The 27,547-nt window shown below is 35.8% G+C and overlaps 1 protein-coding gene across 10 annotated transcripts in view; it reads left to right on the forward strand.

The window, feature by feature from the left end:
- The window catches only part of EFCAB13 (EF-hand calcium binding domain 13), a 277,023-nt gene that overhangs the window by 117,442 nt on the left and 132,034 nt on the right, over positions 1-27,547 (forward strand). For all 10 annotated transcript variants that reach the window (XR_012514684.1, XM_074388801.1, XM_074388793.1 and 7 more), the window contains 4 exons: positions 7,278-7,349; positions 8,209-8,352; positions 9,857-9,928; positions 26,122-26,265. Coding sequence is in view for 9 of the 10 variants with exons in the window: in XM_074388801.1 (XP_074244902.1) it covers positions 7,278-7,349; positions 8,209-8,352; positions 9,857-9,928; positions 26,122-26,265 (432 nt within the window). In the remaining variant the exon portion in view is untranslated. The remainder of the gene's footprint in view (positions 1-7,277; positions 7,350-8,208; positions 8,353-9,856; positions 9,929-26,121; positions 26,266-27,547) is intronic.

Genomic DNA, 27,547 nt, shown 5'->3' on the forward strand with positions numbered 1-27,547 from the left:
GTTATGTTCTTTCCTGGTTTTGGTATTAGGATGATACTGTCTTCATAGAATGAGTTTGGAAGGAGGATTTCCTTTCTTAATCTTATGGAATAGTTTAGTAGGATTGGTACCAATTCTTTAAATGTCCAGTAGCATTCACCTGTGAATCCCTGGACTTTCTTTGTTGGCAATTTTTGAATTACCAATTCAGTCTCACTGCTTGTTATTGGTCTGTTCAGGATTTCTATTTCTTTCTGATTTAATTAAGCAGTGTTGTATGTTTCCAGAAATTTATGCATTTCCTTTGAATTTTCTAATTTATGTGCATAGAAGTGTTCATAGTAGTCTCGAATGATCTTTTGTATTTCTGTGGTGTGGGTTGTAATGTCTCCATTTTCATTTCTAATGGAGCTTGGTTGAATCTCTTTTCTTGGTTAATCTAGCTGATAGTCTATCAATTTTGTTTATCTTTCCAAAGATCCAACTTTTGTTTTATTGATCTTTTATATGTTTTTGGTTTCAATGTCATTTAGTGCTGCTCTGATCTTTATTATTTCTTTTTGTCTGCTAAAGGAGGCTAAAGATAAGGCCTCAATCTCTTCTGGCTTATAAGGTTTCTGCTGAGAACATATATCTTTATAGTGCTGTGTTTTCTATTTCATTGTCATATGCTGTTTCTTAAAGTTAATTTTCATAATGTGCACTTCTTTTATGTTTTTGTTTTTCTTCATCTTTCTGTACCACTGGGACTAGGACCTCCAAATAATCTTAGCTAAAAATAGTGATAATGGGCAACTTTGTTTTATTCCTGTTCTCAAAAGAATAAGCATTTCATCAAGTATGAAACCAATTCTTTGCTGTGGGTTTTTCATAAATACCATTCACTGGGCTAAAGAAATTGCCTTTTAATTCTTGTTTTATAAATGATTACATTTATATTTGTTTATTTGTTTTATTATAAAAACCCCAATTCTTTGCTGTGGGTTTTTCATTAATACCATTCACTGGGCTAAAGAAGTTGCCTTTTAATTCTTGTTTTATAAATGATTACATTTATATTTGTTTATTTGTTTTATTATGAAACTTTTAAATAATTTTATGCATCTATTAAGATAAGTCATGTGCGTTTTCTCTTTTAATTAATGTGGTGCATTAGTTAATTTTTTATATTAAATGCAACCTGAATTTTTAGAATAAACTCATTTTAGTCGTGATATCTTATCCTTTTTATATATTGGTGGGTTCATTTTTCTAATATTTTGTAAAGGATTTATACATCTCTATCTGTGAGATTAACTTGTAATTTTCTTTGTTTATATTAGTATTGTCAGGATTTGATGTCACATTATCTTCATAATTTGAAAAGTATTTTTTCTGTGTCTAAATCTTTGAATAGTTTCTTTTTTTATTGAACTTTAAGTTCTGGGATGCATACGTAGAATATGCAGGTTTGTTACATAGGTATACATGTGCCGTGGTGGTTTGTGACACCCATCAATCCATCATCTACGTTAGATATTTCTCCTAATGCTATCACTACCCTAGACTCCCATTCCTCAATAGACCCCAGTATGTGATGTTCCCCTCCCTGTGTCCATGTGTTCTCATTGTTCAACTACCACCTAAGTGAGAACATGGTGTTTGGTTTTCTGTTCCTGTGTTAGTTTGCTGAGAATGATGGTTTCCTGTTTCATTCATATCCCTGAAAAGGACCTGGACTCATCCTTTTTAATGGCTGCATAGTATTCCATGGTGTGTATATGCCACATTTTCTTTATCCAGTCTTTCATTGATGGGCATTTGGGTTGGTTCCAAGTCTTTGCTATTGTGAACAGTGCTGCAATAAACATATGTGTGCATGTGTCTTTATAGTAGAATGATATATAATCCTTTAGGTATATACCTAGTAATGGAATTGCTGGGTTAAATGGTATTTCTGGTTCTAGATCCTTGAGGAATCATCACACTATCTTCCACAATGGTTAAACTAATTTATACCCCCACCAACAGTGTAAAAGCATTCCTATTTCTCTTCATACTCTCCAGCATGTTGTTTCCTGACTTTTTAATGATTGCCATTCTAACTAGTGCGAGATGGTACCTTACTGTGGTTTGATTTGCATTTCTCGAATGACCAGTGATGATAAGCTTTCTTTCATATGTTGTTGGCTGCATAAATGTCTTTTTTTAAAGAAGTGTCTGTTCATATCCTTCACCCACTTTTGATGGAGTTGTTTTTTCTTGTAAATTTGTTTTCTTTGTTTTTGTTTTGATTCTTTAAGTCATTTTATTTTATTTTATTTTATTTTATTTATTAGTATACTTTAAGTTCTGGGATACATGTGCAGAACATGCAGGTTTGTTACATAGGTATACACGTGCCATGGTGGTTTGCTTCATCCATTCACCCTGTCATATACATTAGGTATTTCTCCTAATGCTATCCCTCCCCTAACCGCTACCCTCTGTCTTCCTTCCCTTAGTCCCCCTCCCCCACCAACAGGCCTGGTGTGTGATGTTCCCCTTCTCGTGTCCATGTGTTCTTATTGTTCAACACCCACTTATGAGTGAGAACATGCAGTGTCTGGTTTTCTGTTCTTGTGTCAGTTTGCTGAGAATGATGTTTTCCAGCTTCATCCATGCCACTGCAAAGGATATGAATGCATCCTTTTTTATGGCTGCATAGTATCCCATGGTGTATATGTGTCACATTTTCATTGAGGGGCATTTGGGTGGTGTTCAAGTCTTTGCTATTGTGAGCAGTGCCACAATAAACATATGTGTGCATGTGTCTTTATAATAGAATGATTTAATCCAGGTGTCTAGCTGCTATAGTACCAGAAATTGCAGTCACTTTATTTTCTTTTAGTTGAATTAAATCAGATCTCTCTCTCTCTCCCTCTCTCTCTCTCTCTCTCTCTCTCTCTTTCCCTTGCTCTCTCCAAAGAAGAGTATTTTTCTTTCTTTCCCATCATCATTATCATCTTTCTCTCTCTCTGTTTTCAGAAGAAATCCTGTCTCTCAGTTACTAAAATCTCTGTCTTCAGGCATTTGGTATATTTTCTTCAAGGGGTTTAGGCTTTTGCAAAAGCAATCTCTACAAAACAAAAACATTAAGGTTACAAAAATCACAGAAGTGAGGAAATACTACTCAAGGTCAAGCTAATTGCTTAGACTGGGAGGGTGGGGAAAGATGGGTCAAATTAGCCTGCCATCCAAGAGGTGCAGTGTTATAGCTCTGATAGTGATATTTTAAATAAATTATAGTAGGCTTCCAGAGAAGGATAACATTTGAACCAGACTGAGGGCACCTAACTGAAATGTCTCTAGCAGTTAGGCATGAAATACAAATTAATAAAATAAATTGGCAGAAGATGAAGAGATGAGAATTGTGGAATAACTTGAGAATGTATATCCCATGGAAAGATAATGAAATTCAAATTAAAAAATAACTATTATGACACTCTTTAGGCCAGTGAAAATCACTAAATTTCATATTGTATTCATTCTGTGGGCTAACAGTTTATAATTTTTGAAGCTATCTCCAGTAAGAGTAGAGAAAAAATCTTTTCCTTCTCTCTTTCTGGATTTTTGGCTGAGGCTTTGTAACAAAAGACAGATTTACAAGATAAAAGCATGTAAGTATTTAGTATAAGATTTTTTTTTTATTGCATTTTAGATTTTGGGGTACATGTGATGAACATGCAAGATTGTTGCATAGGTACACACATGGCAGTGTGGTTTGCTGCCTTCCGTCCCCTCACCTGTATCTGTCATTTCTCCCCATGCTATCTCTTCCCACCTCCCCACCCCCCACCCCTCCCCCATTTCCCCCCAATGGACCCCAGTGTGTAGTGCTCCCCTCCCTGTGTCCATGTGTTCTCATTGTTCAACACCCACCTATGAGTGAGAATATACGGTGTTTGATTTTCTGCTCTTGTGTCAGTTTGCTGAGAATGATGGTTTCCAGGTTCATCCATGTCCCTACAAAGGACGTGAACTCATCGTTTTTGATGGCTGCGTAATATTCCATGATGTATATGTACCACATTTTCCCTAGCCAGTCTATCATCGTTGGGCATTTGGGTTGGTTCCAGGTCTTTGCTATTGTAAACAGTGCTGCAATGAACATTCGTGTGCACGTGTCCTTGTAGTAGAATGATTTATAATCCTTTGGATATATACCCAGTAATGGGATTGCTGGGTCAAATGGGATTTCTATTTTTAGATCCTTGAGGAATCGCCACACTGTCTTCCACAATGGTTGAATTAATTTACATTCCCACCAACAGTGTAAAAGTGTTCCTATTTCTCCACATCCTCTCCGGCATCTGTTGTTTCCCGATTTTTTAATGATCGCCATTCTAATTGGTGTGAGATGGTTTCTCAATGTGGTTTTGATTTGCATTTCTCTGATGACCAGTGATGATGAGCATTTTTTCATATGTTTGTTGGCCTCCTGTATGTCTTCTTTTGTAAAGTATCTGTTCATATCCTTCACCCATTTTTGAATGGTCTTGTTTGTTTTTTTCTTGTAGATCTGCTTTAGTTCTTTGTAAATTCTGGATATCAGCCCCTTGTCAGATGGGTAGGCTGCAAAAATTTTTTCCCATTCTGTTGGTTGCCGATTCACTCTACTGACTGTTTCTTTTGCCGTGCAGAAGCTGTGGAGTTTGATTAGGTCCCATTTGTCTATTTTGGCTTTTGTTGCCATTGCTTTTGGCATTTTGGTCATGAAGTCCTTGCCTACACCTATGTCCTGAATGGTTTTGCCTAGATTTTCTTCTAAGGTTTTTATGGTGTTAGGTCTGACGTTTAAGTCTGTAATCCATCTGGAGTTAATTTTGGTGTAAGGTGTCAGGAAGGGGTCCTGTTTCTGCTTTCTGCACATGGCTAGCCAGTTTTCCCAACACCATTTATTAAACAGGGAGTCCTTTCCCCATTGCTTGTTTTTGTCAGGTTTGTCGAAGATCAGATGGTTGTGGGTATGTTGTATTTCCTGTGAGGCCTCTGTTCTGTTCCATTGGTCTATATCTCTGTTTTGGTACCAGTACCATGCTGTTTTGATTACTGTAGCCTTGTAGTATAGTTTGAAGTCCGGTAGTGTGATGCCTCCCGCTTTGTTCTTTTTGCTTAGAATTGACTTGGCTATGCGGGCTCTCTTTTGGTTCCATATGAAGTTTAAGGTGTTTTTTTCCAGTTCTGTGAAGAAGGTCATTGGTAGCTTGATGGGAATAGCATTGAATCTGTAAATTACTTTGGGCAGTATGGCCATTTTCACGATGTTGATTCTTCCTAACCATGAACATGGAATGTTTCTCCATCTGTTTGTATCCTGTCTTATTTCGTTGAGCAATGGCTTGTAGTTCTCCTTGAAGAGGTCCTTTACGTTCCTTGTTAGTTGTATTCCTAGGTACTTTATTCTCTTTGTAGCAATTGTGAATGGCAGTTCGTTCTTGATTTGGCTCTCTTGAAGTCTATTACTGGTGTATAGGAATGCTTGTGATTTTTGCACGTTGATTTTGTATCCTGAGACTTTGCTGAAGTTGTTTATCAGTTTCAGGAGATTTTGGGCTGAGATGATGGGGTCTTCCAGATATACAATCATGTCATCTGCAAATAGAGACAATTTGATTTCCTCCTTTCCAATTTGGATACCCTTTATTTCTTTTTCTTGCCTGATTGCTCTGGCTAGAACTTCCAGTACTATATTGAATAGGAGTGGTGAGAGAGGGCACCCTTGTCTAGTGCCAGATTTCAAAGGGAATGCTTCCAGTTTTTGCCCATTCAGTATGATGTTGGCTGTTGGTTTGTCGTAAATAGCTTTTATTGTTTTGAGATACGTTCCATCAATACCTAGTTTATTGAGGGTTTTTAGCATAAAGCGTTGTTGAATTTTGTCAAAAGCCTTCTCTGCATCAATTGAGATAATCATGTGGTTTTTGTCTTTGGTTCTGTTTATGTGGTGAATTACGTTTATGGACTTGCGTATGTTGAACCAGCCTTGCATCCCCGGGATGAATCCTACTTGATCATGGTGGATGAGCTTTTTGATATGCTGTTGCAATCGGTTTGCCAGTATTTTATTGAAGATTTTTGCATCTATGTTCATCATGGATATTGGCCTGAAATTTTCTTTTCTTGTTGAGTCTCTGCCGGGTTTTGGTATCAGGATGATGTTTGTCTCGTAAAATGATAGTATAAGATTTATGTGACATGAGAACCCTCATAAGAAAATGAAATCCTGAAGAAGTGGTTAAATCTGGATGATTTTATGTTAGAGTGGATGAAGGGCAGAAAACGGCAAAATCTAACAGAGGACAAAAGGATATGAGCTAAGAGTAGCTAAGGGTAGTATGACTTGTTTTGATTCCTCTCAGCATCCCTCCATCTTCAGAGATAAGGATGCTCATTTTCTTATAGGAAGAGCACCTCTCATATGAGGATATTATGACCTGCTTCAGGGGAGACAAGCAAGATCACAGAGTTCTTGCACCTGATATGTCTCAGATTCCTTCAGCTTAAAATATCCAATTCTGTCATAGTGTTATATTTTGGGGTAGCATGTCCTGAACCCTGTTATTTCAAAGAACAAGAAATATTTATGTGTGATGTTATGGATAATTTAGAAGAAATTGACATTTGACTATTAGGTTTCCTGAGGGTTTTTAGTTGCTTAGAAAGGGGATTCTTAGTTTTATATATTTACTTTTGTGCATAGTTTTTTGTTTGTTGTTTCAATGTCAATTAGGAAGTAATGATAGTAAGAAAAAATTGAATTTTTCCTCTTTGTCACCAGATTTTTTTTTCCAAGGAAAATATTTCTTTTCTTTCTTTTTTGGGTTTCTTTCTTTGCTGTCTTTGTTGGGTAACACATCTCTTCAGGGAGTGGTCCTACATGTTCTCTTATACTCTTTACAAGTATTTATATGCTTTAATGAAAATTACTGTGTATATATATTTGTACCATATAACTTATTTATTATATTTAAAACTCTGGGTCAGTTGTGAAATACATTTAATAGTTCCTGAATAGTATTTTTTAAATGAAATGGAGTAACTTGAAGTTTTTTAGAAGATATTAGAGTGTATCACCTACGATAAGGTGAGTATTGCTTTATAAAACTTATATTTCTGTTTGTGTGTGTGCTCACAATATAGAATTATTTCCTACTATGCATTATGATCACTAGAGTTTGAAAGCTGAATGAAATAATATTAAAATAATACCAGATCTCTGCCTTAATGAATTTAAAATCTACTTTATTTAAATCCTACTTTATTTCTTAACTTTGCAGAAAGAAATGTGATCTTAAAAGATGTAATTGATGTTTTCACTAATTCACCTAACCCATCAACACCATTCAACAGTAAGTATAGCAAAAGAATAAAAATTAGAAACCAGTTTCTTAGGTCATTTTATGGGATCCTATCTTTTCTAAAATATAGTTTGTTTCTCTCTGTATTTTCAACACTTTCCTAAGTTTTCTTTGCTTTATTTGAAATGTTGTAATCTGCTTTCCTATTCCTTATCATATTCAATTTATGCTTTGAGTATAATGAATTATTTAGAACTACATACCTAGAATATCCTCCTTTAAAATCAACAATTTGTCTCAGTATTATGCTTCATTATAAAAGCATAAAGCCTTCCCACTACTCTAGTACAATTTTCTCTCACCTTTATTAATAGCCACATGCTTATTTTCCTCACCTATAGTGAAATGTGTTAAAGAAAGTAAAAGAAAGACGTAGTGTTCTTAAAATTGGTTGGTAGACTGATAAGAGAGAAACACTTTCTGATGTTCAGATGGTGTATGACTGTTTTTCAGTCTGTAGCAAATTGATATTTTTTAGTGTTTTTCTTTCCCCAACTATTTGGCTTCTATTTCACATTCTTGCCTTCATTCTAAGAGCTACCATAAACCTGTTCTTAAAAAGTTTTGCAGTCTGTGAAAGACCAGAGCCTGTAGCAGAAACGCCTTTCAGGAATAGTAGTTACTGAAAAAGTGAACTTTACAAAATATTTACAGAAACTCAACTTTTACTTGACTAGTGATATGCTAAACACTTTTTATTATTTAACTGACTTCTAAAAACAAAACCCATAACTATATTTTAAAAGTTCTTTAACTTAGAATTTCTTCTATAGTAGGCTGTGGTTTTTATATCTTAAAAGGGGCTTTGCTCAACTTCATTATCTGTTCTCTATTCTTCCTGTATTTTCAGATTTACTTAAAGAGATCACAACTCTTGATAGTATCAGAAATGATACAATGCCGGTAAATGAACTGAGCTCCAAACTCTTGAGTGCCGGCATTCCAATAAGCAACAAGACATTCCAAGAGATCTTGAGACAAGCATCTGTTGATGGTGAATACTTTTGAAAGAACAATCTATTTTGAGCTTAATGAAGTCCTAGTTTTACTGTGTGCTTGGGATAGCTGTCGTATATATGTATATTTTATTTTTTGACCAGTGAAAGTGTTTATTTTATACTTTTATTTATTTTGAGACGGAGTCTGACTCTGTCTCCCAGACTGGAGTGCAGTGGCGTGATAACAGCTCACTGCAGCCTCGGCTTCCTGGGCTCAAGACATTAAACTTCTGAATTCAAGCTATCTACCTGCTTAAGTCTCCCAAAGTGATGGGATTGCAGGTGTGAGCCACCACGCTCAGCCCAAAAGTATTTAGCTTTTAATTGGCAAATGAAAAAATATTTATGGTGTACAATGTGATGTTTTGAGATACGTAAACATTGTGGATGATTAAATCAAGCTAATTAACATATCCATTACCTTAAATCATTATAATTTTTTGATAGCATATAAAATGTAGTCTTTTTATCTGTTTTCAAGTATACAGTACATTATGAACTATAGTCAACTTGCACTAAAATAAATCTCCAGAACTTATTCCTCTTGTCTAACCGAAACTTTGTTTCTTTTAACCAACATCTCCCCTCAAATTCCCTACTCCCCTCAAATTCCCTAGTCTCTGCTTCCATTACTCCAACTTTTTTAGAATCCACATATGAGTGAGATCATGCAGTGTTTGTCTTTCTGTGTGTGGTTTGTTTCAAAAAACATAATGTCCTCCAGGTTCATCCATGTTGTTGGAAGTGACAGGATTTCCTTCTTTTTTAAAAGGTTGAATAGTATTCTATTGTGCATATATATTTATAACATATAGATGGACATCACATTTTGAAAAATCTATTCATCTGTTGATGAATGGGCACTGAGGTTGATTCTTTGTCTTGGCTATTGTGAGGAGTGCTGTAATGAACATGGGAGTGCAGATATCTCTTTGACATGCTGATTTCATTTCCTTTGAATATATACTTGCAAGTGAAATTTATGGATCACATGGGAGTTCTGTTTTTAATTTTTAAGGAATTTCTATACTGTTTTTCATAATGGTGGTACTAATTTACATTCCCACCATAAGTGTACAAGAGTTCCCTTTTCACCACTTCCTCACCTACACTTATTCTTTTGTCTTTTTGATAAAAGCCATTCTTACACGTGAGCGGTAAACTGGGTCTTAGAAATATAATAAGAACATTGGCACATTGAGAGCTAATTGAAATTCATAGATTTTTCTACTAGAAATATTTTTAAGAGTTATCCTCTATTTAGCATCAAATCTATGCACCAAAATTTAATTATTTAAGCCAAGCAAATTTCTTAGTTAGAATTTCTTTCTTGTTTTGAGAAAACAGATTGTGGGTAAAACTATTTTAAATTAATTGATTTTTATCCTGCTAATTTCCAGAAATTATAAAATTTTCCATCCCTACACTTTGTCATGGTTATTTAATGATTATTAGCATTGATACTTTGCCATTTTATAATCCTTGTACTTTACTTTTTAGAAAATAGTAATGTAAGTCTCAAGAAAATTTTGGAGAATGTGGACATAAATAAGCCAGCTTTGGTATTTGAAGGTGGGTCAATCAATATTTTATTTTAGATATTTAGATAGTTTTCATTGCCTCTTGTTATTATTTTAAAAATGGCATTATGAGGCATAATTGATATAAAACTGTATATTTTTATATTTAAAAGGACATATTTTAATTAAGTGTAGATATATGCACACACCTGTGCAACGATCATTACAGTCAAGATAATAAGCATATCCCTTACCTCTAAAACTTTCTCATACCCTTTATAATCTTTCTTGCCTTTCTCCACGTTTACCACATTCCCAGGCAACCACTGGTAAGCTTTTCTTCACTAGAAATTTGTTTTTAAATTTCTAATAATTTTATGTAAATGGATGTGCTCTTTTTTTTTTTTTTTTTGCTGGCTTTCTTCACTCAGCATAATTATTTTGAAATGCATCCATGTTATAGTGTGCATAAATAGTTCATTCTTTTTTATTGCTAAATAGTAAATCACTTTATAGATATGCTACAGTTTATCTACTTTCCTGGTAATATAGGTAAGTTAGGTTGTTTCCAGGTTTTGCCTATTACAAATGCAGCTTCTGCAAACATTCACAATCAAGTTGTTGTATAAACATATGCTTTCATTTCTTTGGACAATTGCCAAGGGGTGTGCTAACTGAATCACATGGTAGATGCATGTTTAATTTTTTAAGAATATACTGAGCTATTTTCTAAACTGGTTTTACCATTTTACATTCCCAGGAGCAATGTATGAGAGTTTCAGTTCCTCCAAACTCTTGTCAATACTTGATATATTCAGTCTTTCAAATTTTAACCATTCTAAGAAGTATATAGTAGTAATTTATTGTGGTACTACTTTGCATTTTCTTTCTTTTTTTTTTTAATTGTACTTTAAGTTCTGGGATACATGTGCAGATCATGCAGGATTATTGCATAGGTACATACATGGCAATGTGGTTTGCTGCCTCCATCCCCCTGTCATCTATATCTGGCATTTCTCCCCATGTTATCCCTCCCAAACCTCCCCATCGCAATTTTCCCTCCCCTAGCCCCCCAAACAGACCACAGTGTGTGATGCTCCCCTCCCTGTGTCCATGTGTTCTCATTGTTGAACACCCGCCTATGAGTGAGAACATGCGGTATTTGCTTTTCTGTTCTTGTGTCAGTTTGTTGAGAATGATGGTTTCCAGATTCATCCATGTCCCTACAAAGGACACAAACTCATCATTTTTTATGGCTGCATAATTCCATGGTGTATATATGCCACATTTTCCTTGTCCAGTATATCATCGAAGGCTGTTTGGGTTGGTTCCAGATCTTTGATATTGTAAACAGTGCCGCAGTGAACATATGTGTGCATGTGTCTTTATAACGGAATGATTTATAATCCTCTGGGTATGTAACCAGTAATGGGATTGCTGGGTTAAATGGAATTTCTCTTTCTAAGTCCTTGAGGAGTCGCCACACTGTCTTCCACAATGGTTGAACTAGTTTACACTCCCACCAACAGTGTAAAAGTCTTCCTATTTCTCAGCATTCTCTCCAGCATCTGTTGTCTCCAGATTTTTTAATGATTGCCATTCTTACTGGCGTGAGGTGGTATCTCAATGTGGTTTTGATTACATTTCTCTAATGACCAGGGATGATGAGCATTTCTTTATATGTTTGTTGGCCTCATATATGTCTTCTTTTGAAAAGTGTCTGCTCATAGCCTTCTTCCACTTTTGAATGGGTTTGTTTGTTTTCTTGTAAATCTGTTTTAGTTCTTTGTAGATTCTAGATATGAGCCATTTGTCAGATGGGTAGATGGCAAAAATTTTTCCCATTCTGTTTGTTGCCTGTTCACTCTAATGGTTGTTTCTTTTGCTGTATAGAAGCTCTTAAGTTTAATTAGATCTCATTTGTCTATTTTGGCTTTTGTTGCCAATGCTTTTGGTGTTTTAGTCATGAAGTCCTTGCCTATGCCTATGTCCTGAATGGTTTTGCCTAGGTTTTCTTCTAGGGTTTTTATGGTGTTAGGTCTTATGTTTAAGTCTTTAATCCATCTGGAGTTAATTTTAGTGTAAAGTATCAGGAAGGGGTCCAGTTTCTGCTTTCTGCACATGGCTAGCCAGTTTTCCCAACACCATGTATCCAACAGGGAATCCTTTCCCCACTGATTGTTTTTGTCAGGGTTGTCAAAGATCAGATGGTTGTAGATGTGTGGCATTGCCTCCGAGGCCTCTGTTCTGTTCCATTGGTCTATGTCTCTGTTTTGGTACCATGCTGTTTTGATTACTGTAGCCTTATAGTATACTGTGAAGTCAGGTAGTGTGAAACCTCCATCTTTGTTCTTTTTGCAGGATTGTCTTGGCTATGAAGGCTCTCTTTTGGTTCCATATGAAGTTTAAGATGGTTTTTTCCAGTTCTGTGAAGAGAGTCATTGGTAGCTTGATGGGGATAGTGTTGAATCTATAAATTACTGTGGGCAGTATGGCGATTTTTATGTTATTGATTCTTCCTAACCATGACCATGGAATGTTTTTCCATCTGTTTGTGTCCTCTCTTATTTCCTGGAGCAGTGGTTTGTAGTTCTCCTTGAAGAGATCCTTCAAATCCTTTGTTAGTTGTATTCCTAGGTATTTTTTTCTCTTGGTAGCAATTGTAAATGGGAGTTCACTCTTGATTTGACTCTCTGTTAGTCTGTTATTGTTATATAGGAATGCTTGTGATTTCTGCACATTGATTTTGTATCCTGAGACTTTGCTGAAGTTGCTTATCAGTTTAAGGATGTTTGGGGCTGAGACAATGGGGCCTTTTAAATATATAATCATGCCATCTGCAAATAGAGACAATTTGACTTCCTCCTTTCCTAGTTGAATACGCTTTATTTCTTTTTCTTGCCTGATTGCTCTGGCTAGAACTTCCAATACTATATTGAATAGGAGTAGTGAGAGAGGGCATCCCTGTCTAGTGCCAGATTTCAAAGGGAATGCTTCCAGTTTTTGCCCATTCTGTATGACATTGGCTATGGGTTTGTCATAAATAGCTTTTATTATTTTAAGATACAATTCACTGATAACTAGTTTATTGAGAGTTTTTAGCATAAAGCGCTGTTGAATTTTGTCAAAGACCTTCTCTGCATCTATTGAGATAATCATGTGGTTTTTGTCTTTGGTTCTGTTTAAGTGGTGGATTACGTTTATAGACTTGCGTATGTTCAATCAGCCTTGCGTCCCCAGGATAAAGCTTACTTGTTGGTGATGGATAAGCTTTTAGGTGTGCTGTTGCAATCAGTTTGCCAGTATTTTATTTTATTTTATTTTTTATTTTTTATTTTATTTTATTTTATTTTATTTTATTTTATTTTATTGCATTTTAGGTTTCGGGGTGCATGTGATGAACATGCAAGATTGTTGCATAGGTACACACATGGCAGTGTGGTTTGCTGCCTTCCGTCCCCTCACCTGTATCTGTCATTTCTCCCCATGCTATCTCTTCCCACTTCCCCACCCCCCGCCCCTCCCCCATTTCCCCCCAACGGACCCCAGTGTGTAGTGCTCCCCTCCCTGTGTCCTTGTGTTCTCATTGTTCAGCACCCGCCTATGAGTGAGAATATACGGTGTTTGATTTTCTGCTCTTGTGTCAGTTTGCTGAGAATGATGGTTTCCAGGTTCATCCATGTCCCTACAAAGGACGTGAACTCATCCTTTTTGATGGCTGCGTAATATTCCATGGTGTATATGTACCACATTTTCCCTATCCAGTCTATCATCGTTGGGCATTTGGGTTGGTTCCAGGTCTTTGCTATTGTAAACAGTGCTGCAATGAACATTCGTGTGCACGTGTCCTTGTAGTAGAATGATTTATAATCCTTTGGATATATACCCAGTAATGGGATTGCTGGGTCAAATGGGATTTCTATTTTTAGGTCCTTGAGGAATTGCCACACTGTCTTCCACAATGGTTGAAGTAATTTACATTCCCCCCAACAGTGTAGAAGTGTTCCTATTTCTCCACAACCTCTCCAGCATCTGTTGTTTCCTGATTTTTTAATGATCGCCATTCTAACTGGTGTGAGATGGTATCTCAATGTGGTTTTGATTTGCATTTCTCTGATGACCAGTGATGATGAGCATTTTTTCATATGTTTGTTGGCCTCCTGTATGTCTTCTTTTGTAAAGTATCTGTTCATGTCCTTTGCCCATTTTTGAATGGTCTTGTTTGTTTTTTTCTTGTAGATCTGCTTTAGTTCTTTGTAAATTCTGGATATCAGCCCCTTGTCAGATGGGTAGGCTGCAAAAATTTTTTCCCATTCTGTTGGTTGCCGATTCACTCTATTGACTGTTTCTTTTGCCGTGCAGAAGCTGTGGAGTTTGATTAGGTCCCATTTGTCTATTTTGGCTTTTGTTGCCATTGCTTTTGGCGTTTTGGTCATGAAGTCCTTGCCTACACCTATGTCCTGAATGGTTTTGCCTAGATTTTCCTCTAAGGTTTTTATGGTGTTAGGTCTGATGTTTAAGTCTTTAATCCATCTGGAGTTAATTTTGGTGTAAGGTGTCAGGAAGGGGTCCTGTTTCTGCTTTCTGCACATGGCTAGCCAGTTTTCCCAACACCATTTATTAAACAGGGAGTCCTTTCCCCATTGCTTGTTTTTGTCAGGTTTGTCGAAGATCAGATGGTTGTGGGTATGTTGTATTTCCTGTGAGGCCTCTGTTCTGTTCCATTGGTCTATATCTCTGTTTTGGTACCAGTACCATGCTGTTTTGATTACTGTAGCCTTGTAGTATAGTTTGAAGTCCGGTAGTGTGATGCCTCCTGCTTTGTTCTTTTTGCTTAGAGTTGACCTGGCTATGCGGGCTCTCTTTTGGTTCCATATGAAGTTTAAGGTGTTTTTTTCCAGTTCTGTGAAGAAGGTCATTGGTAGCTTGATGGGAATAGCGTTGAATCTGTAAATTACTTTGGGCAGTATGGCCATTTTCACAATGTTGATTCTTCCTAACCATGAACATGGAATGTTTCTCCATCTGTTTGTATCCTCTCTTATTTCATTGAGCAATGGCTTGTAGTTCTCCTTGAAGAGGTCCTTTACGTTCCTTGCTAGTTGTATTCCTAGGTACTTTATTCTCTTTGTAGCAATTGTGAATGGCAGTTCGTTCTTGATTTGGCTCTCTTGAAGTCTATTACTGGTGTACAGGAATGCTTGTGATTTTTGCACATTGATTTTGTATCCTGAGACTTTGCTGAAGTTGTTTATCAGTTTCAGGAGATTTTGGGCTGAGATGATGGGGTCTTCCAGATATACAATCATGTCATCTGCAAATAGAGACAATTTGATTTCCTCCTTTCCAATTTGAATACCCTTTATTTCTTTTTCTTGCCTGATTGCTCTGGCTAGAACTTCCAGTACTATATTGAATAGGAGTGGTGAGAGAGGGCACCCTTGTCTAGTGCCAGCTTTCAAAGGGAATGCTTCCAGTTTTTGCCCATTCAGTATGATATTGGCTGTTGGTTTGTCGTAAATAGCTTTTATTGTTTTGAGATACGTTCCATCAATACCTAGTTTATTGAGGGTTTTTAGCATAAAGCGTTGTTGAATTTTGTCAAAAGCCTTCTCTGCATCAATTGAGATAATCATGTGGTTTTTGTCTTTGGTTCTGTTTATGCGGTGAATTACGTTTATGGACTTGCGTATGTTGAACCAGCCTTGCATCCCCGGGATGAATCCTACTTGATCATGGTGGATGAGCTTTTTGATATGCTGTTGCAATCGGTTTGCCAGTATTTTATTGAAGATTTTTGCATCTATGTTCATCATGGATATTGGCCTGAAATTTTCTTTTCTTGTTGAGTCTCTGCCGGGTTTTGGTATCAGGATGATGTTTGTCTCGTAAAATGATTTGGGAAGGATTCCCTCTTTTTGGATTGTCTGGAATAGTTTCAGAAGGAATGGTATCAGCTCCTCTTTGTATGTCTGGTAGAGTTCCGCTGTGAACCCATCTGGACCTGGGCTTTTTTTGGGTGGTAGGCTCTTTATTGCTGCCTCGACTTCAGACCATGTTATTGGTCTATTTGGGGTTTTGGCTTCTTCCAGGTTTAGGCTTGGGAGGGTGCAAGTGTCCAGGAATTTATCCATTTCTTCCAGGTTTACTAATTTATGTGCATAGAGTTGTTTGTAATAATCTCTGATGATGGTTTGGATTTCTGTGGAGTCTGTGGTGATATCCTCTTTATCGTTTTTTATTGCATCAATTTGGTTATACTCTCTTTTCTTTTTTATTAATCTGGCTAGTGGTCTGTCTATTTTGTTGATCTTTTCAAAAAACCAGCTCCTGGATTTATTGATTTTTTGAAGAGCTTTTTGTGTCTCTATTTCCTTCAGTTCTGCTCTGATCTTAGATATTTCCTGTCTTCTGCTAGGTTTTGAGTTTTTTTGATCTTGCTCCTCTAGCTCTTTCAATTTTGATGATAGGGTGTCAATTTTCGACCTCTCCTTTCTTCTCATGTGGGCACTCATTGCTATATATTTTCCTCTAGAGACTGCTTTAAATGTGTCCCAGAGATTCTGGTATGTTGTGTCTTCGTTCTCATTGGTTTCGAAGAACATCTTTATTTCTGCCTTCATTTCATTGTTTATCCAGTCAACATTCAAGAGCAAGTTGTTCAGTTTCCATGAAGCTGTGTGATTCTGAGTTAGTTTCTGCATTCTGAGTTCTAACTCGATTGCACTGTGGTCTGAGAGACTGTTTGTTATGATTTCTGTTCTTTTGCATTTGCTGAGGAGTGATTTACTGCCAATTATGTGGTCAATTTTAGAGTAGGTGTGATGTGGTGCTGAGAAGAATGTATATTCTGTGGATTTGGGGTGGAGAGTTCTGTAAATGTCTATTAGGTTTGCTTGTTCCAGGTCTGTATTCAGGTCCTGGATATCCTTGTTGATTTTCTGTCTGGATGATCTGTCTAATATTGACAGTGGGGTGTTAAAGTCTCCCACTATTATTGTGTGGGAGTCTAAGTCTCTTTGTAAGTCATTAAGAACTTGCCTTATGTATCTGGGTGCTCCTGTATTGGGTGCATATATATTTAGGATCGTTAGCTCTTCTTGTTGCAGTGATCCTTTTACCATTATGTAATGTCCTTCTTTGTCTCTTTTGATCTTTGTTGCTTTAAAGTCTATTTTATCAGAGATGAGAATTGCAACTCCTGCCTTTTTTTGCTCTCCATTTGCTTGGTAGATCTTCCTCCATCCCTTTATTTTGAGCCTTTGTGTATCCTTGCATGTAAGATGGGTTTCCTGGATACAGTACACTGATGGGTTTTGGCTTCTTATCCAGTTTGCCAGTCTGTGTCTTTTGATTGGGGCATTTAGTCCATTGACATTTAGGGATAGTATTGTTATGTGTGATTTTGATACTGTCATTTTGATGCTACCTGGCTGTTTTGTTGGTTAGTTGATGCAGATTCTTGATTGTGTTGATGCTCTTTTACCATTTGGTGTGGTTTTGGAGTGGCTGGTACTGGTTGTTCCTTTATAAGTGTAGAGCCTCTTTCAGGAGTTCTTGTAGAGCAGGTTTGGTGGTGATGAAATCTCTGAGTGCTTGCTTGTTCACAAAGGATTTTATTTTTCCTTCGCTTATGAAGCTTAGTTTGGCTGGATAGGAGATTCTGGGTTGAAAGTTCTTTTCTTTAAGGATGTTGAATATTGGCCCCCAGTCTCTTCTGGCTTGTAGGGTTTCTGCTGAGAGATCTGCTGTGAGTCTAATGGGCTTCCCTTTGTGGGTAGCCCAACCTTTCTCTCTGGCTGCCCTTAGCATTTTTTCCTTCATTTCAACCCTGGTGAATCTGACGATTATGTACCTTGGGGTTGCTTTTCTTGAGGAATATCTTTGTGGTGTTCTCTATTTCCTTTGCTTGAATATTGGCCTGCCTTGCTAAGTTGGGAAAGTTCTCCTGGATAATATCCTGAAGAGTATTTTCCAGCTTGGATTCATTCTCTCCATCACATTCAGGTACATCTATCAAACATAGGTTATGTCTTTTCACATAATCCCATATTTCCTGGAGGTTTTATTCATTTCTTTTCACTCTTTTTTCTCTAATCTTGCATTTTCATTTCGTTTCATTGAGTTAATTTTTAATCTCTGATATTCTTTCTTTTACTTGGTCAATTCAGCAATTGGAACTTGTGTATGCTTCTCTAAATTCTTGTGTTGTGTTTTTCAGCTCCATCAAGTCGTTTATATTCTTCTCTAAGCTGTTTCTTCTCATTAGCATTTGTCTAACCTTTTTTCAACGTTCTTAGTTTCTTTGCATTGAGTTAGAACATGTTCTTTTAGCTCAGAGAAGTTTGTTGTTTTCCACCTTCTGAAGCCTGTTTCTGTCAATTCATCAGACTCATTCTCCATCCAGCTTTGTTCTCTTGCTGTTCAGGAGTTGTGATCCCTTGGAGGAGGAGAGGTGTTCTGGTTTTGAGTGTTTTCATCTTTTTGCGCTGGTTTCTCCCCATCTTCATGTATTTATCTACCTGTGATCTTTGTAGTTGGTGACTTTCAGATGGGGTCTCTGAATGGGTGTTCTTTTTGTTGATGTTGAAGCTATTTCTTTCTGTTTTTTAGTTTTTTTTCTAACAGTCAGGCCCCTCTGCTGTACGACTGCTGGAGTTTCACTCCAGACCTTACTTGCCTGGGGATCACCTGCGGGGGCTTCAGAACAGTAAGGGTTGCTGCCAATTTCTTCTTCTGTTATCTCTTCCCAGAAGAGTACCCACCAGATGTCAACCTGAGCTCTCCTTTATGAGGTGTCTCTTTGGATATACAGGGGTCAGGGAACTGCTTGAGGAGATAGTCTGACCCTTATGGGAGCTCAAGTGCTGTGCTGGGAGCTCTGCTGTTCCATTCAGAGCTGCTGGGCAGGTACGTTTAAGTCTGCTGCAGTGGAACTCATAACGGCCTCTTTTCCCAGGTGCTCTGTCCTGGGAAGGTGGGGCTTTATTTATAAGTTCCTGACATGCTGCTGCCTTTTTTCAGAGATGTCCTGCCCAACAGGTAGGTAGTCTAGTTACAGTCTGTCAGCAGAGGCAATGCCGAGCTGCTGCAGACTCTGCCTAGCTGCTGTGTAAACTTCCTTGCAGTTTTGTTTACACAGGTACAGTTAGAACTCCCTCAGTAATGGTGGTCTGCCTCAGTTATGGCAGACTGCCTCAGTAATGGTGGACGGCCTCAGTAATGGTGGACCTCAGTAGTGGTGAACTGCCTAGGTAATGGTGGACGCCCTTTCCCCCACCAAGCTGGACTGTCTTGGGTCCAGATGCACTTGCTGCAAAACTCTCAATCCAGAGTGTTTCAGATTGCTGGTCTTTGTAGGGGTGGGACCTGCTAAGCCAGATCACCTGGCTCCCTGTTTCAGCCCCCTGTTTTTCAGTTGAATTGGTGGCTCTGTCTCCCAGGTGTTCCAGGTGCCAGTTGAAATGGCCACCCCGATTTGTGTGTGTTTTTGTGTGGAAACCCACTGCGCCAGCTGAAACAGCCATGCTGGAAACTCGTGGCACTTTTTGGCCTGGGAATCTCCTGGTCTGTGGACAGTAAAAACTCATTTGGAAATGTGGTGGTCACTCACCCTTTGCATTGTTCTCACTGGGAACTGCACTCCAGAGCTGTTCCTATTTGGCCATCTTTGAGGAGACTCTATTTTGCATTTTCTTAGGGACTAACTATGTTGAACATTTTCTCATCTACTTATTTGTCATTTGTATATCTTCTTTGGGGAGGTGTCTGTTATATCTTTGTTCATCTTTTTAAGTTGACTTGTTTGTTTTCATACACACACACACACACACACACACACACACACACACACATATATGTATATATATATTTAGAGATGGGGTCAGTCTCTGTTACCTGTTTTCGTATTTCTTTATGTATTCTGGATATAAGTCTTTCACCAAGACACATGCTTAGCAAATATTTTCTTCATCTCTTTTGTCTCTTCATTTTCTTAAATGTCTTTAAAAGTGTTAATTTTAATTTTTTAAATTCATAATTTATAAGTTTAATTAATCGATTTTCTTTTATGGACCATGCTTTTGGTGTCATGTGTAAGAAAGCCTGGCCTTGTGTAAGAAACCTGTTTGTAAGTTTTTTATTATGTGTTTTATTCTAAAAGTTTTACAGTTTTTGGTTTTACATTTTTGATGCATAATTCATTTTGGGCTAATTTTTGTATGTGGAGTAAAGTATGGAATTTTTTAAACATATGATTATGTAATTGTTCTATTATTGAGAAGGCTATGCTTTCTCCACTGAATTGCCTTTGTACCTTTATAGAATGTTATGTGTATAAATATTATATATAAGTGGAATGTTTATATATGTAGAATATTTTACATATGTATATTTATGGATTCTATATTCTATTCCACTGTTTTTTGTCTATCTTTACACTAATATTACATTGCCTTGATTATTGTAGTTTCAAAACAAACCTTAAAATCAGTCAGATAATGTTAACCCTTCAACTTTGTTCTACCTTTTAAAAGTTGTTGTGGCTATTTTAGGTCTTTTACAGTGTCACATAAATTTTATATTTAGTTTTTAAATTCCTGCAAGGCTGCTGGGATTTAGTGGGAAAATCAGGAGGCTCATGCATTAGAATTTTTTAAAAACTTGACAGCTTAGTCCTTTATATTGATCCTGTTAAATTTATTAATTACTTGGAAGTAGGCAGGGTATAATTTATAATTGATAAATAAACAGTTAAAAAATTCTACCATATGTGTTTTCTTTTAAAGACTTTGGTTGTAGAAATTGGCACAAATTATTTAAAAGATTTGTATAGGTCATAAAAACTCATTACATGGAGCTAATCTTGTCCTAGAGATATGAGTCATCAAATTAATTTTGGTTTGAACTGGCAAGTATTTTCAGTTCATTGTTTATTCTGAGGTTAATAAAATAGTTGAGCTTAATTATGTTTATTTTTATAAAGCACAAATGTATTTTTAATAGACATTTTGGAATATTGTTGTTTGAATTTTGGAAGTAATCCAGAATTCCACTGTAGAAAGTGTGTAGTCTTCAGAAATTTTTAGTAATACTTCACTGTAACAATTTAGAAAAGGCCATGGTTGGTAAATATTGTGCTTTTTAATTTTATCTTTCCCTTCTGTATTGTACACTGCCTTCTGATTTAATATCATAGTTCAACTATGTGTATATGATTATAGGGAAAGTATTCTAGTTTTATTAAGTAGTTATAATCCTTAAATTCAGGATTAATTTATAATCCTTAATTTCACTGATAGTTTCAAGAAAATACTATAAATATAAATGAAAGCAGTTTAAATTCATTTTTAAATCATTTTTAACCTTTGTTATTCTAAAGGATCAACGAATGTTGCTAACAATTATTAGGAATAAATCTCTCTGTATACATTTTAGTTGTAATCCTCACTGATCAACATAAGGGCCATTTAATACAGTTTTGATGCAAATGTGGAGTGTTATGAGTGTCCCAAGAGAAGATTGGCCAAATAACAAAGATTAGTTATGATATATATTTGAAGGCATTTCATATAAGTAGAGGGCAGAGATGTGTGAATAAAGGTATATAGCAACATAGGAGATAAAATTATGTAGAAGATATTGGTATATATACTAGATAAAGATATCAATGTATATAACAATTTAGGAGATAAGGCTAAGTAATAGAACCAAGCAGGCAGAGAGAGGATGATTAGCTGTAAGAGAAAAATATGAAGAGGCCAGATACCAGTTTATAAAAGCAGAAGTGGATTCACTACCCAAAGCAGTCTTTAGTTGAAGGACATTTCCTTTCCTTTTCTCTCTTTATTTGAATTAGGAATGAGAAAGTGATCTTGTGTGCCAGAACTCTTTGGGATGGTTGGGAGGACTAGAGTAGTCACAATCTGAATTTGTGGCTTGAGTCTAAAACATTCTAAATGGGCTAGGTTACTGAAGAATTATGTGGAGATGGAGAGAACTATCTGACTTGCTGGAAAATAATACTTACCTATTAAGTTAATTTTGTAACTTTTTGTGCACTTATACTTGGCCTTTTTAAAATTTAACAAATTTATAAACCCGAGATTTATTATATAAACAGTGATCTTTGAGTATATAATGATTTGTGTAACTAATATTTGTTTGTTTTTAAATTTCAACATTTGTTTTAAATATAGGCAATACATGTGCAGGTTTGTTACATGGGAATATTGTATGATGCTGAAGTTTAGGGTATGGATTCTGGCACCCATGTAGTGAACAGAGTACTAGATAGGTAGTTTTTAACCCATCCACCGCCACCCTCTAGTAGTCTGCAATGTCTTTTGTTCCCATATTTATATCTATGTGTGCTCAGTGTTTAAATCCCTCTTATATGAAAGAATGTGTGGTATTTGGCTTTTTGTTCCTGTGTCAATTTGCTTAGGATTACAGTCTCCAGCTCTAGCCATGTTGCTGCAAAGGATATGATTTCATTCTTTTTCATGGCTGCGTAGTGTTCCATGATATATATGTATGTTTTCTTAATCACTCTACCATGAATGGGCACCTAGGTTTATTCCATGTCTTTGTTACTGTAAATAGTTCAGTGATGACCATATAAATACATATGTCTTTTTGGTAGAATGATTTATTTTTCTTTGGGTATATACCCAATAATGGGATTGCTGGGTTGTATGGTAGCTCTGTTTTAAGTTCTTTGAGAAATCTTCAGACTGTGTTCCACAATGGTGGGACTAATTTATATTCCCACCAACAGTGTGTAAGCATTTCCTTTTCTCTGCAGCTTTGCTAGCATCTGGTTTTTCTTCTTCTTTCTTTTCTTTTTTTTTTTTTTTTTGATTTTTTAATAATAGTCATTCTGACTGGTGTGAGATGGTATCTCACTGTGGTTTTAATTTGCATTTATCTGATGATGCATAGTGCTGAGAATTTTTTCGTATGTTTATTGATCATTCTTTGCCTGTATTTAATGAGCTTTTTTTTTTTTTTTTGCTTGTTGGTTTAAGTTCCTTATAGATTTGGGATATTAGGCCTTTGTTGGATGCATAGTTTGTGACTGTTTTCTTCCATTCTGTGGATTATCTGTTTGCTCTCAATAGTTTCCTTTGCTGTGCAGTAGCTCTTTAGTTTAAGTAGGTCCCATTTGTCTATTTTTGTTTTTGTTGTAATTGCTTTTCAAGTCTCAGCCAAAAGTTCTTTTCCAAGGCCTATGTCAAGAATGGTGTTGCCTAAGTTATCTTCCAGGATTTTTATAGTGTGAGGTCTTACATGTAATTCTTTGATCCATTTTATTTTTTGTATATTGTGAAAGGTAGGATTCCACATTCAATCTTCTGCACATGGCTTGCTATTATCCCAGCACCATTTATTGAATAGGGAGTCCTTTTCCCATTGCTTATTTTTGTTGGCCTTGTTGAAGACCAGATGGTTATAGGTGTGGAGCTTTATTTCTGAGTTTTCTATTCTGTTCCAATGGTCTATTTATCTGTTGTTTTGTTTTGGTTTTACCAGTACCAAGATGTCTTGGTTATTATGGTTTTATATTATAATTTGAAGTCAGGCAGTGTGATGTCTCTGGCTTTGTCCTTTTTGCTTATTATTGCTTTGGCTATTCAGACTCTTTTTGGGTTCCATATAAATTTTAGCACAGTTTGTTTCTAATTCTATGAAGAATGATATATTGGTAATTTGATAGGAATAATGCTGAATCTGTAAATGTTTTTGGACAGTACAACCATTTTTGCAATATTGATTATTCCAATCCATAAACATGGAATGTCTTTCCATTTATTTGTGTAGTGTCTTACTTATTTCAGCAGTGCTTTGTAGTTCTCCTCTGAAGATCTTTCACCTCTTTGGTTAGCTGTATTTCCAAGTATTTTACTTTCTTTCTGGATGTGGTAAGTGGAATTGTATTCTTGATTTTAATCTTAACATGGATATTGTTGGTGTATAGAAATGCTACTGATGTTTGTACAATTGATTTTATATTCTGAAACTTTAGTAAAGTCATTTATAAGTTCTAGGATCCTTTCAGCAGTCTTTGGATAGTCCAGGTATAGAATCATATTGTCAGCAGAGAGATAGTTTGACTTCTTTTCTTATTTGGATGACTTTTATTTCTTTCTCTTGCTTAACTGCTCTGTCTAGGACTTCCAGTATTTTGTTGAATAGGAGCAATGAGAGCGGGCATCCCTGCCTTGTTCCAATTCTCAAGGGGAATGTTATGATCTTGGCTGAGGGTTGTCATAGACAGCTCTTATTATTTTAAGGTATATTCCCTGGACGCCTAGTCTGCTGAGGGTTCTCTTTTTTTAAATCATGAATGGATGTAGGATTTTATCAAAAGTTTGTTCTCTGTATATTGAGATGATCATACAGCTTTTGGCTTTTAGTTCTGTTTATGTGGCAAATCACAATTTTTGACTGTGAACCAGCTTTGCATCCCAAGAATAAAACCTGCTTGATCATCATGTATTAACTTTTTGATATGCTGCTAAACTAGCTTTGGTTTACTGATATTTTATTGAGGAATTTTGTTTTTGTGTTCATCGGGGATATTGGCGTAAAGTTTTCTTTTTTTTGTTGTATTTCTGCTAGATTTGGGAATCAGTCTATTGCTGGCCTCATAGAATAAGTTGGGGAGGAGTCCTCCTCCTCCATTTTTATGGAATAGTTTCAGTAGAATTGGTGTCAGTTCTTCTTTATGTATCTGGTAGAATTTGTCTATGAATCCATCTGGTCCAAAGCTTTTTTTGGTTTTTTGTTTATGTTTTTTTGATTGGTAGGTTCTTTATTACTGATTCAATTTGAAAAGTTCATGTTAACTTATTCAGATTTCTAATTTCTTTCTAATCCAATCTTGGAAGATTGCATGCTTCTAGGAATCTGTCCATTTCTTCTAAGTTTTTCATTTGTGGATATAGAATTGTTCGTAGTAGGCTCTGAGGATCTTTTGTATTTCTGTGGGATCAGTTGTAATATCACCTTTATTCCTTCTGATTGTGCTTATTTGAATTTTCTCTTTTTCTTTGTTAATCTATCTAGCAGTCTACCAATCCTATGTTTTTTGAAGAACCACCTCTTGGTTTCATTGATATTTTTTATGGATTTTCACGTCGCTATTTCATTAAGTTTTCTAATTTGAGTTTTTTTTTTTTCTGCTAGCTTTAGGATTTTTTTCTAGTTCCTTTAGTTGTAAAGCTAGTTTGTTAATTTGAGATCTTACTTGTTGATGAAGGTATTTAGAGATATATAAACTTTGCTTTTAACACTGCTTTGGCTGCATCCTAGAGATTTTGATAAGTTGTGTCTTCATTTTCATTATTTTCCAAGAAATTTTGATTTTTGCCTTAATTTTACTGTTCACCCACGAGTTATTTGGGAGTAGGTTTATGTATAACTCCTTTTTAAAGTATATGAAGCATGGCTATACTCCTAAAAAAGAGGAGACAACTCTTAGTATCTTAGATGAATAAGACCCAGGAGGAATACAGAGTGCTTTAGCTTGATAAGACTTGTAGCATTTTTATTGTCTTCGCAGAAGAACACTTACATCTATTTCCTGTAACCTTGAAACGCCTCAGATCACATTTTATCTATAAATTGTATGGCATTTGACTCTTGTAAATAGCTATCTTTTATGTTAAAAAGTAAAGACTAGGTTTTAACTTCAAGGACAAAGTTTTAGGCACAGTATATTCCTAAAACTTTAAAACACACGCACTTTGGGGAGGGCTTTAAATAGGAGAGTAAAAGTTGTGAGGAATAAGAAAAAAAATGAATGGAGCATAAAAATATGTAAGCAGAAGAAAATTTAGAACTAAGATTTTTACACCCTGAAATTTGGGCAGTTCCATACAGGCAGAGGTAAGCCCTAAAGTCCCTCTCACTGATATAAAATTAAACATATTCCTCAGAATACAAGAATGGTTGTATTTTTTTAATTGATAATTTTATTCAGTTAAATTTTTAAAAACTCAGTCAACCTAAGTTTTTTTATATTGAGACAAAAATAACTGATCATTTCAGGGAAATACTTGGAATAAAGGAATTCGGGGCTAGTATTTATTAATTTTAGAATCATAGAGATAATATTAATTGAGATATATGTTTGGATAGTGGTCTAAAATTTTAGTAACATTGTTGTTCAGAAATTTAGGAAGTAAAAGCATTATTTCCAAAAAGTATTAAGTAACTTATAGAATCTCCATTTGTTTTCAGATATAGACGCTGCTCTCAGTACTGTCAACTTGATGAACTGTGACAGAGTTCAAGTTAGTGACTTGAAAAATGCTTTTGATGACCTCAATATTTCCTTAAAGCCTGAAGAACATCAGATGTTAGTGAAAACACTTGACGCTGATGGTATATATAATCACTATAAGTTGATTTTTCGTGACAGCGATTTTTAAATTCCCCTTTCTTATTTTCCATTCACTACTCCTTAAATTTTTTTTTTGTTTTATTCTTTTAATGGGAAAACATTCTGTAATTTATCTTGATAGAAAATATTGAATAAGGTTAATATGATTTTTTTAAAGCCCTTACTTTATAACCCCATCAGGTATCCTGTGTTGATTCCATCAGGGTATGTTTGTTTTTAGGACTTACTATAGAAATCAGAAAAGGTGAAGTGCAGTAGGTATAGTAGTCCTCCCTTATCCACATGGGATGTGCTTGAAGACCTCCACTAGATGCCTGAGACCATGGATAGCACCAAACCCTCTAATAAACTATATTTTTCCCGTATGCACATACCCATGATAAAGTTTAATTTATAGATTAGGCATAGTAAGAGATTAACAATAAAATAGAACAATTATAAAAATATAGTAGCTTCACTACTCTTGCACTTTGGGACCATTATTAAGTAAAAGAAGGGTTACTTGAATGCAAGCACTTCGGTATTGCAACAGTTGATCTGATAACCAGGATGACTACTAAGTGACTAACAGGCAGGTAGTGTATGCAATGTGAATACATTAGACAAAGGGATAATTGAGGTCCAGGTCTGGACAGATTGGTAGGATGGGATGGTATAGGATTTTATCACACTACTCAGAAGAGTGTGCAATTTAAAAATTATGAATTGTTTATTTCTGAAATTTTTCATTTAATATTTCAGACTATGCTTGACTGTGGGTAACTGAAAGAGAGGAAAGTGAAACTGCACATAAGTAGGGACTACTGTAATTCTCTGAGGTTGTGCTAATGTGAAACTGCTGTTAGACAGAAGGAGACTAAGGGAGGATGTTCCTCCCTCTGCCTGAGATAGTTGTGACATCAAGTTGAGTGTAAATCTTCAGAGATTTCAGAGAAAAGAATATATAGGTTTCAAATTTTGGCAGTTATGTGCACTTTTAAAAATTAAAATCATTTCTGAAAAATATTTTCTTTTTTATATTATTAAATGGATTTGACATTGCTTAATCAGTTTTATTGACTGGGGTCATTGCAAGGCATAACTTCAGGAGCACACCGTCTCTGTGTGAACAGTACCCCTTGGTGTCGTACAACCCAGTCTTCATGGCTATACGTGACAGACTTGATCATGAGTGCCTGTATTTGTCAGGATCTATATAATATGTAATGTATTCAAAGAAATAGAAAATATTCACATTTAGAAAACTTTGAGTCTAGTTAGTTA

The sequence above is a fragment of the Saimiri boliviensis genome, chromosome 17 (genome assembly GCF_048565385.1).
Source record: "Saimiri boliviensis isolate mSaiBol1 chromosome 17, mSaiBol1.pri, whole genome shotgun sequence".
Classification (NCBI taxonomy): Eukaryota; Metazoa; Chordata; class Mammalia; order Primates; family Cebidae; genus Saimiri; species Saimiri boliviensis.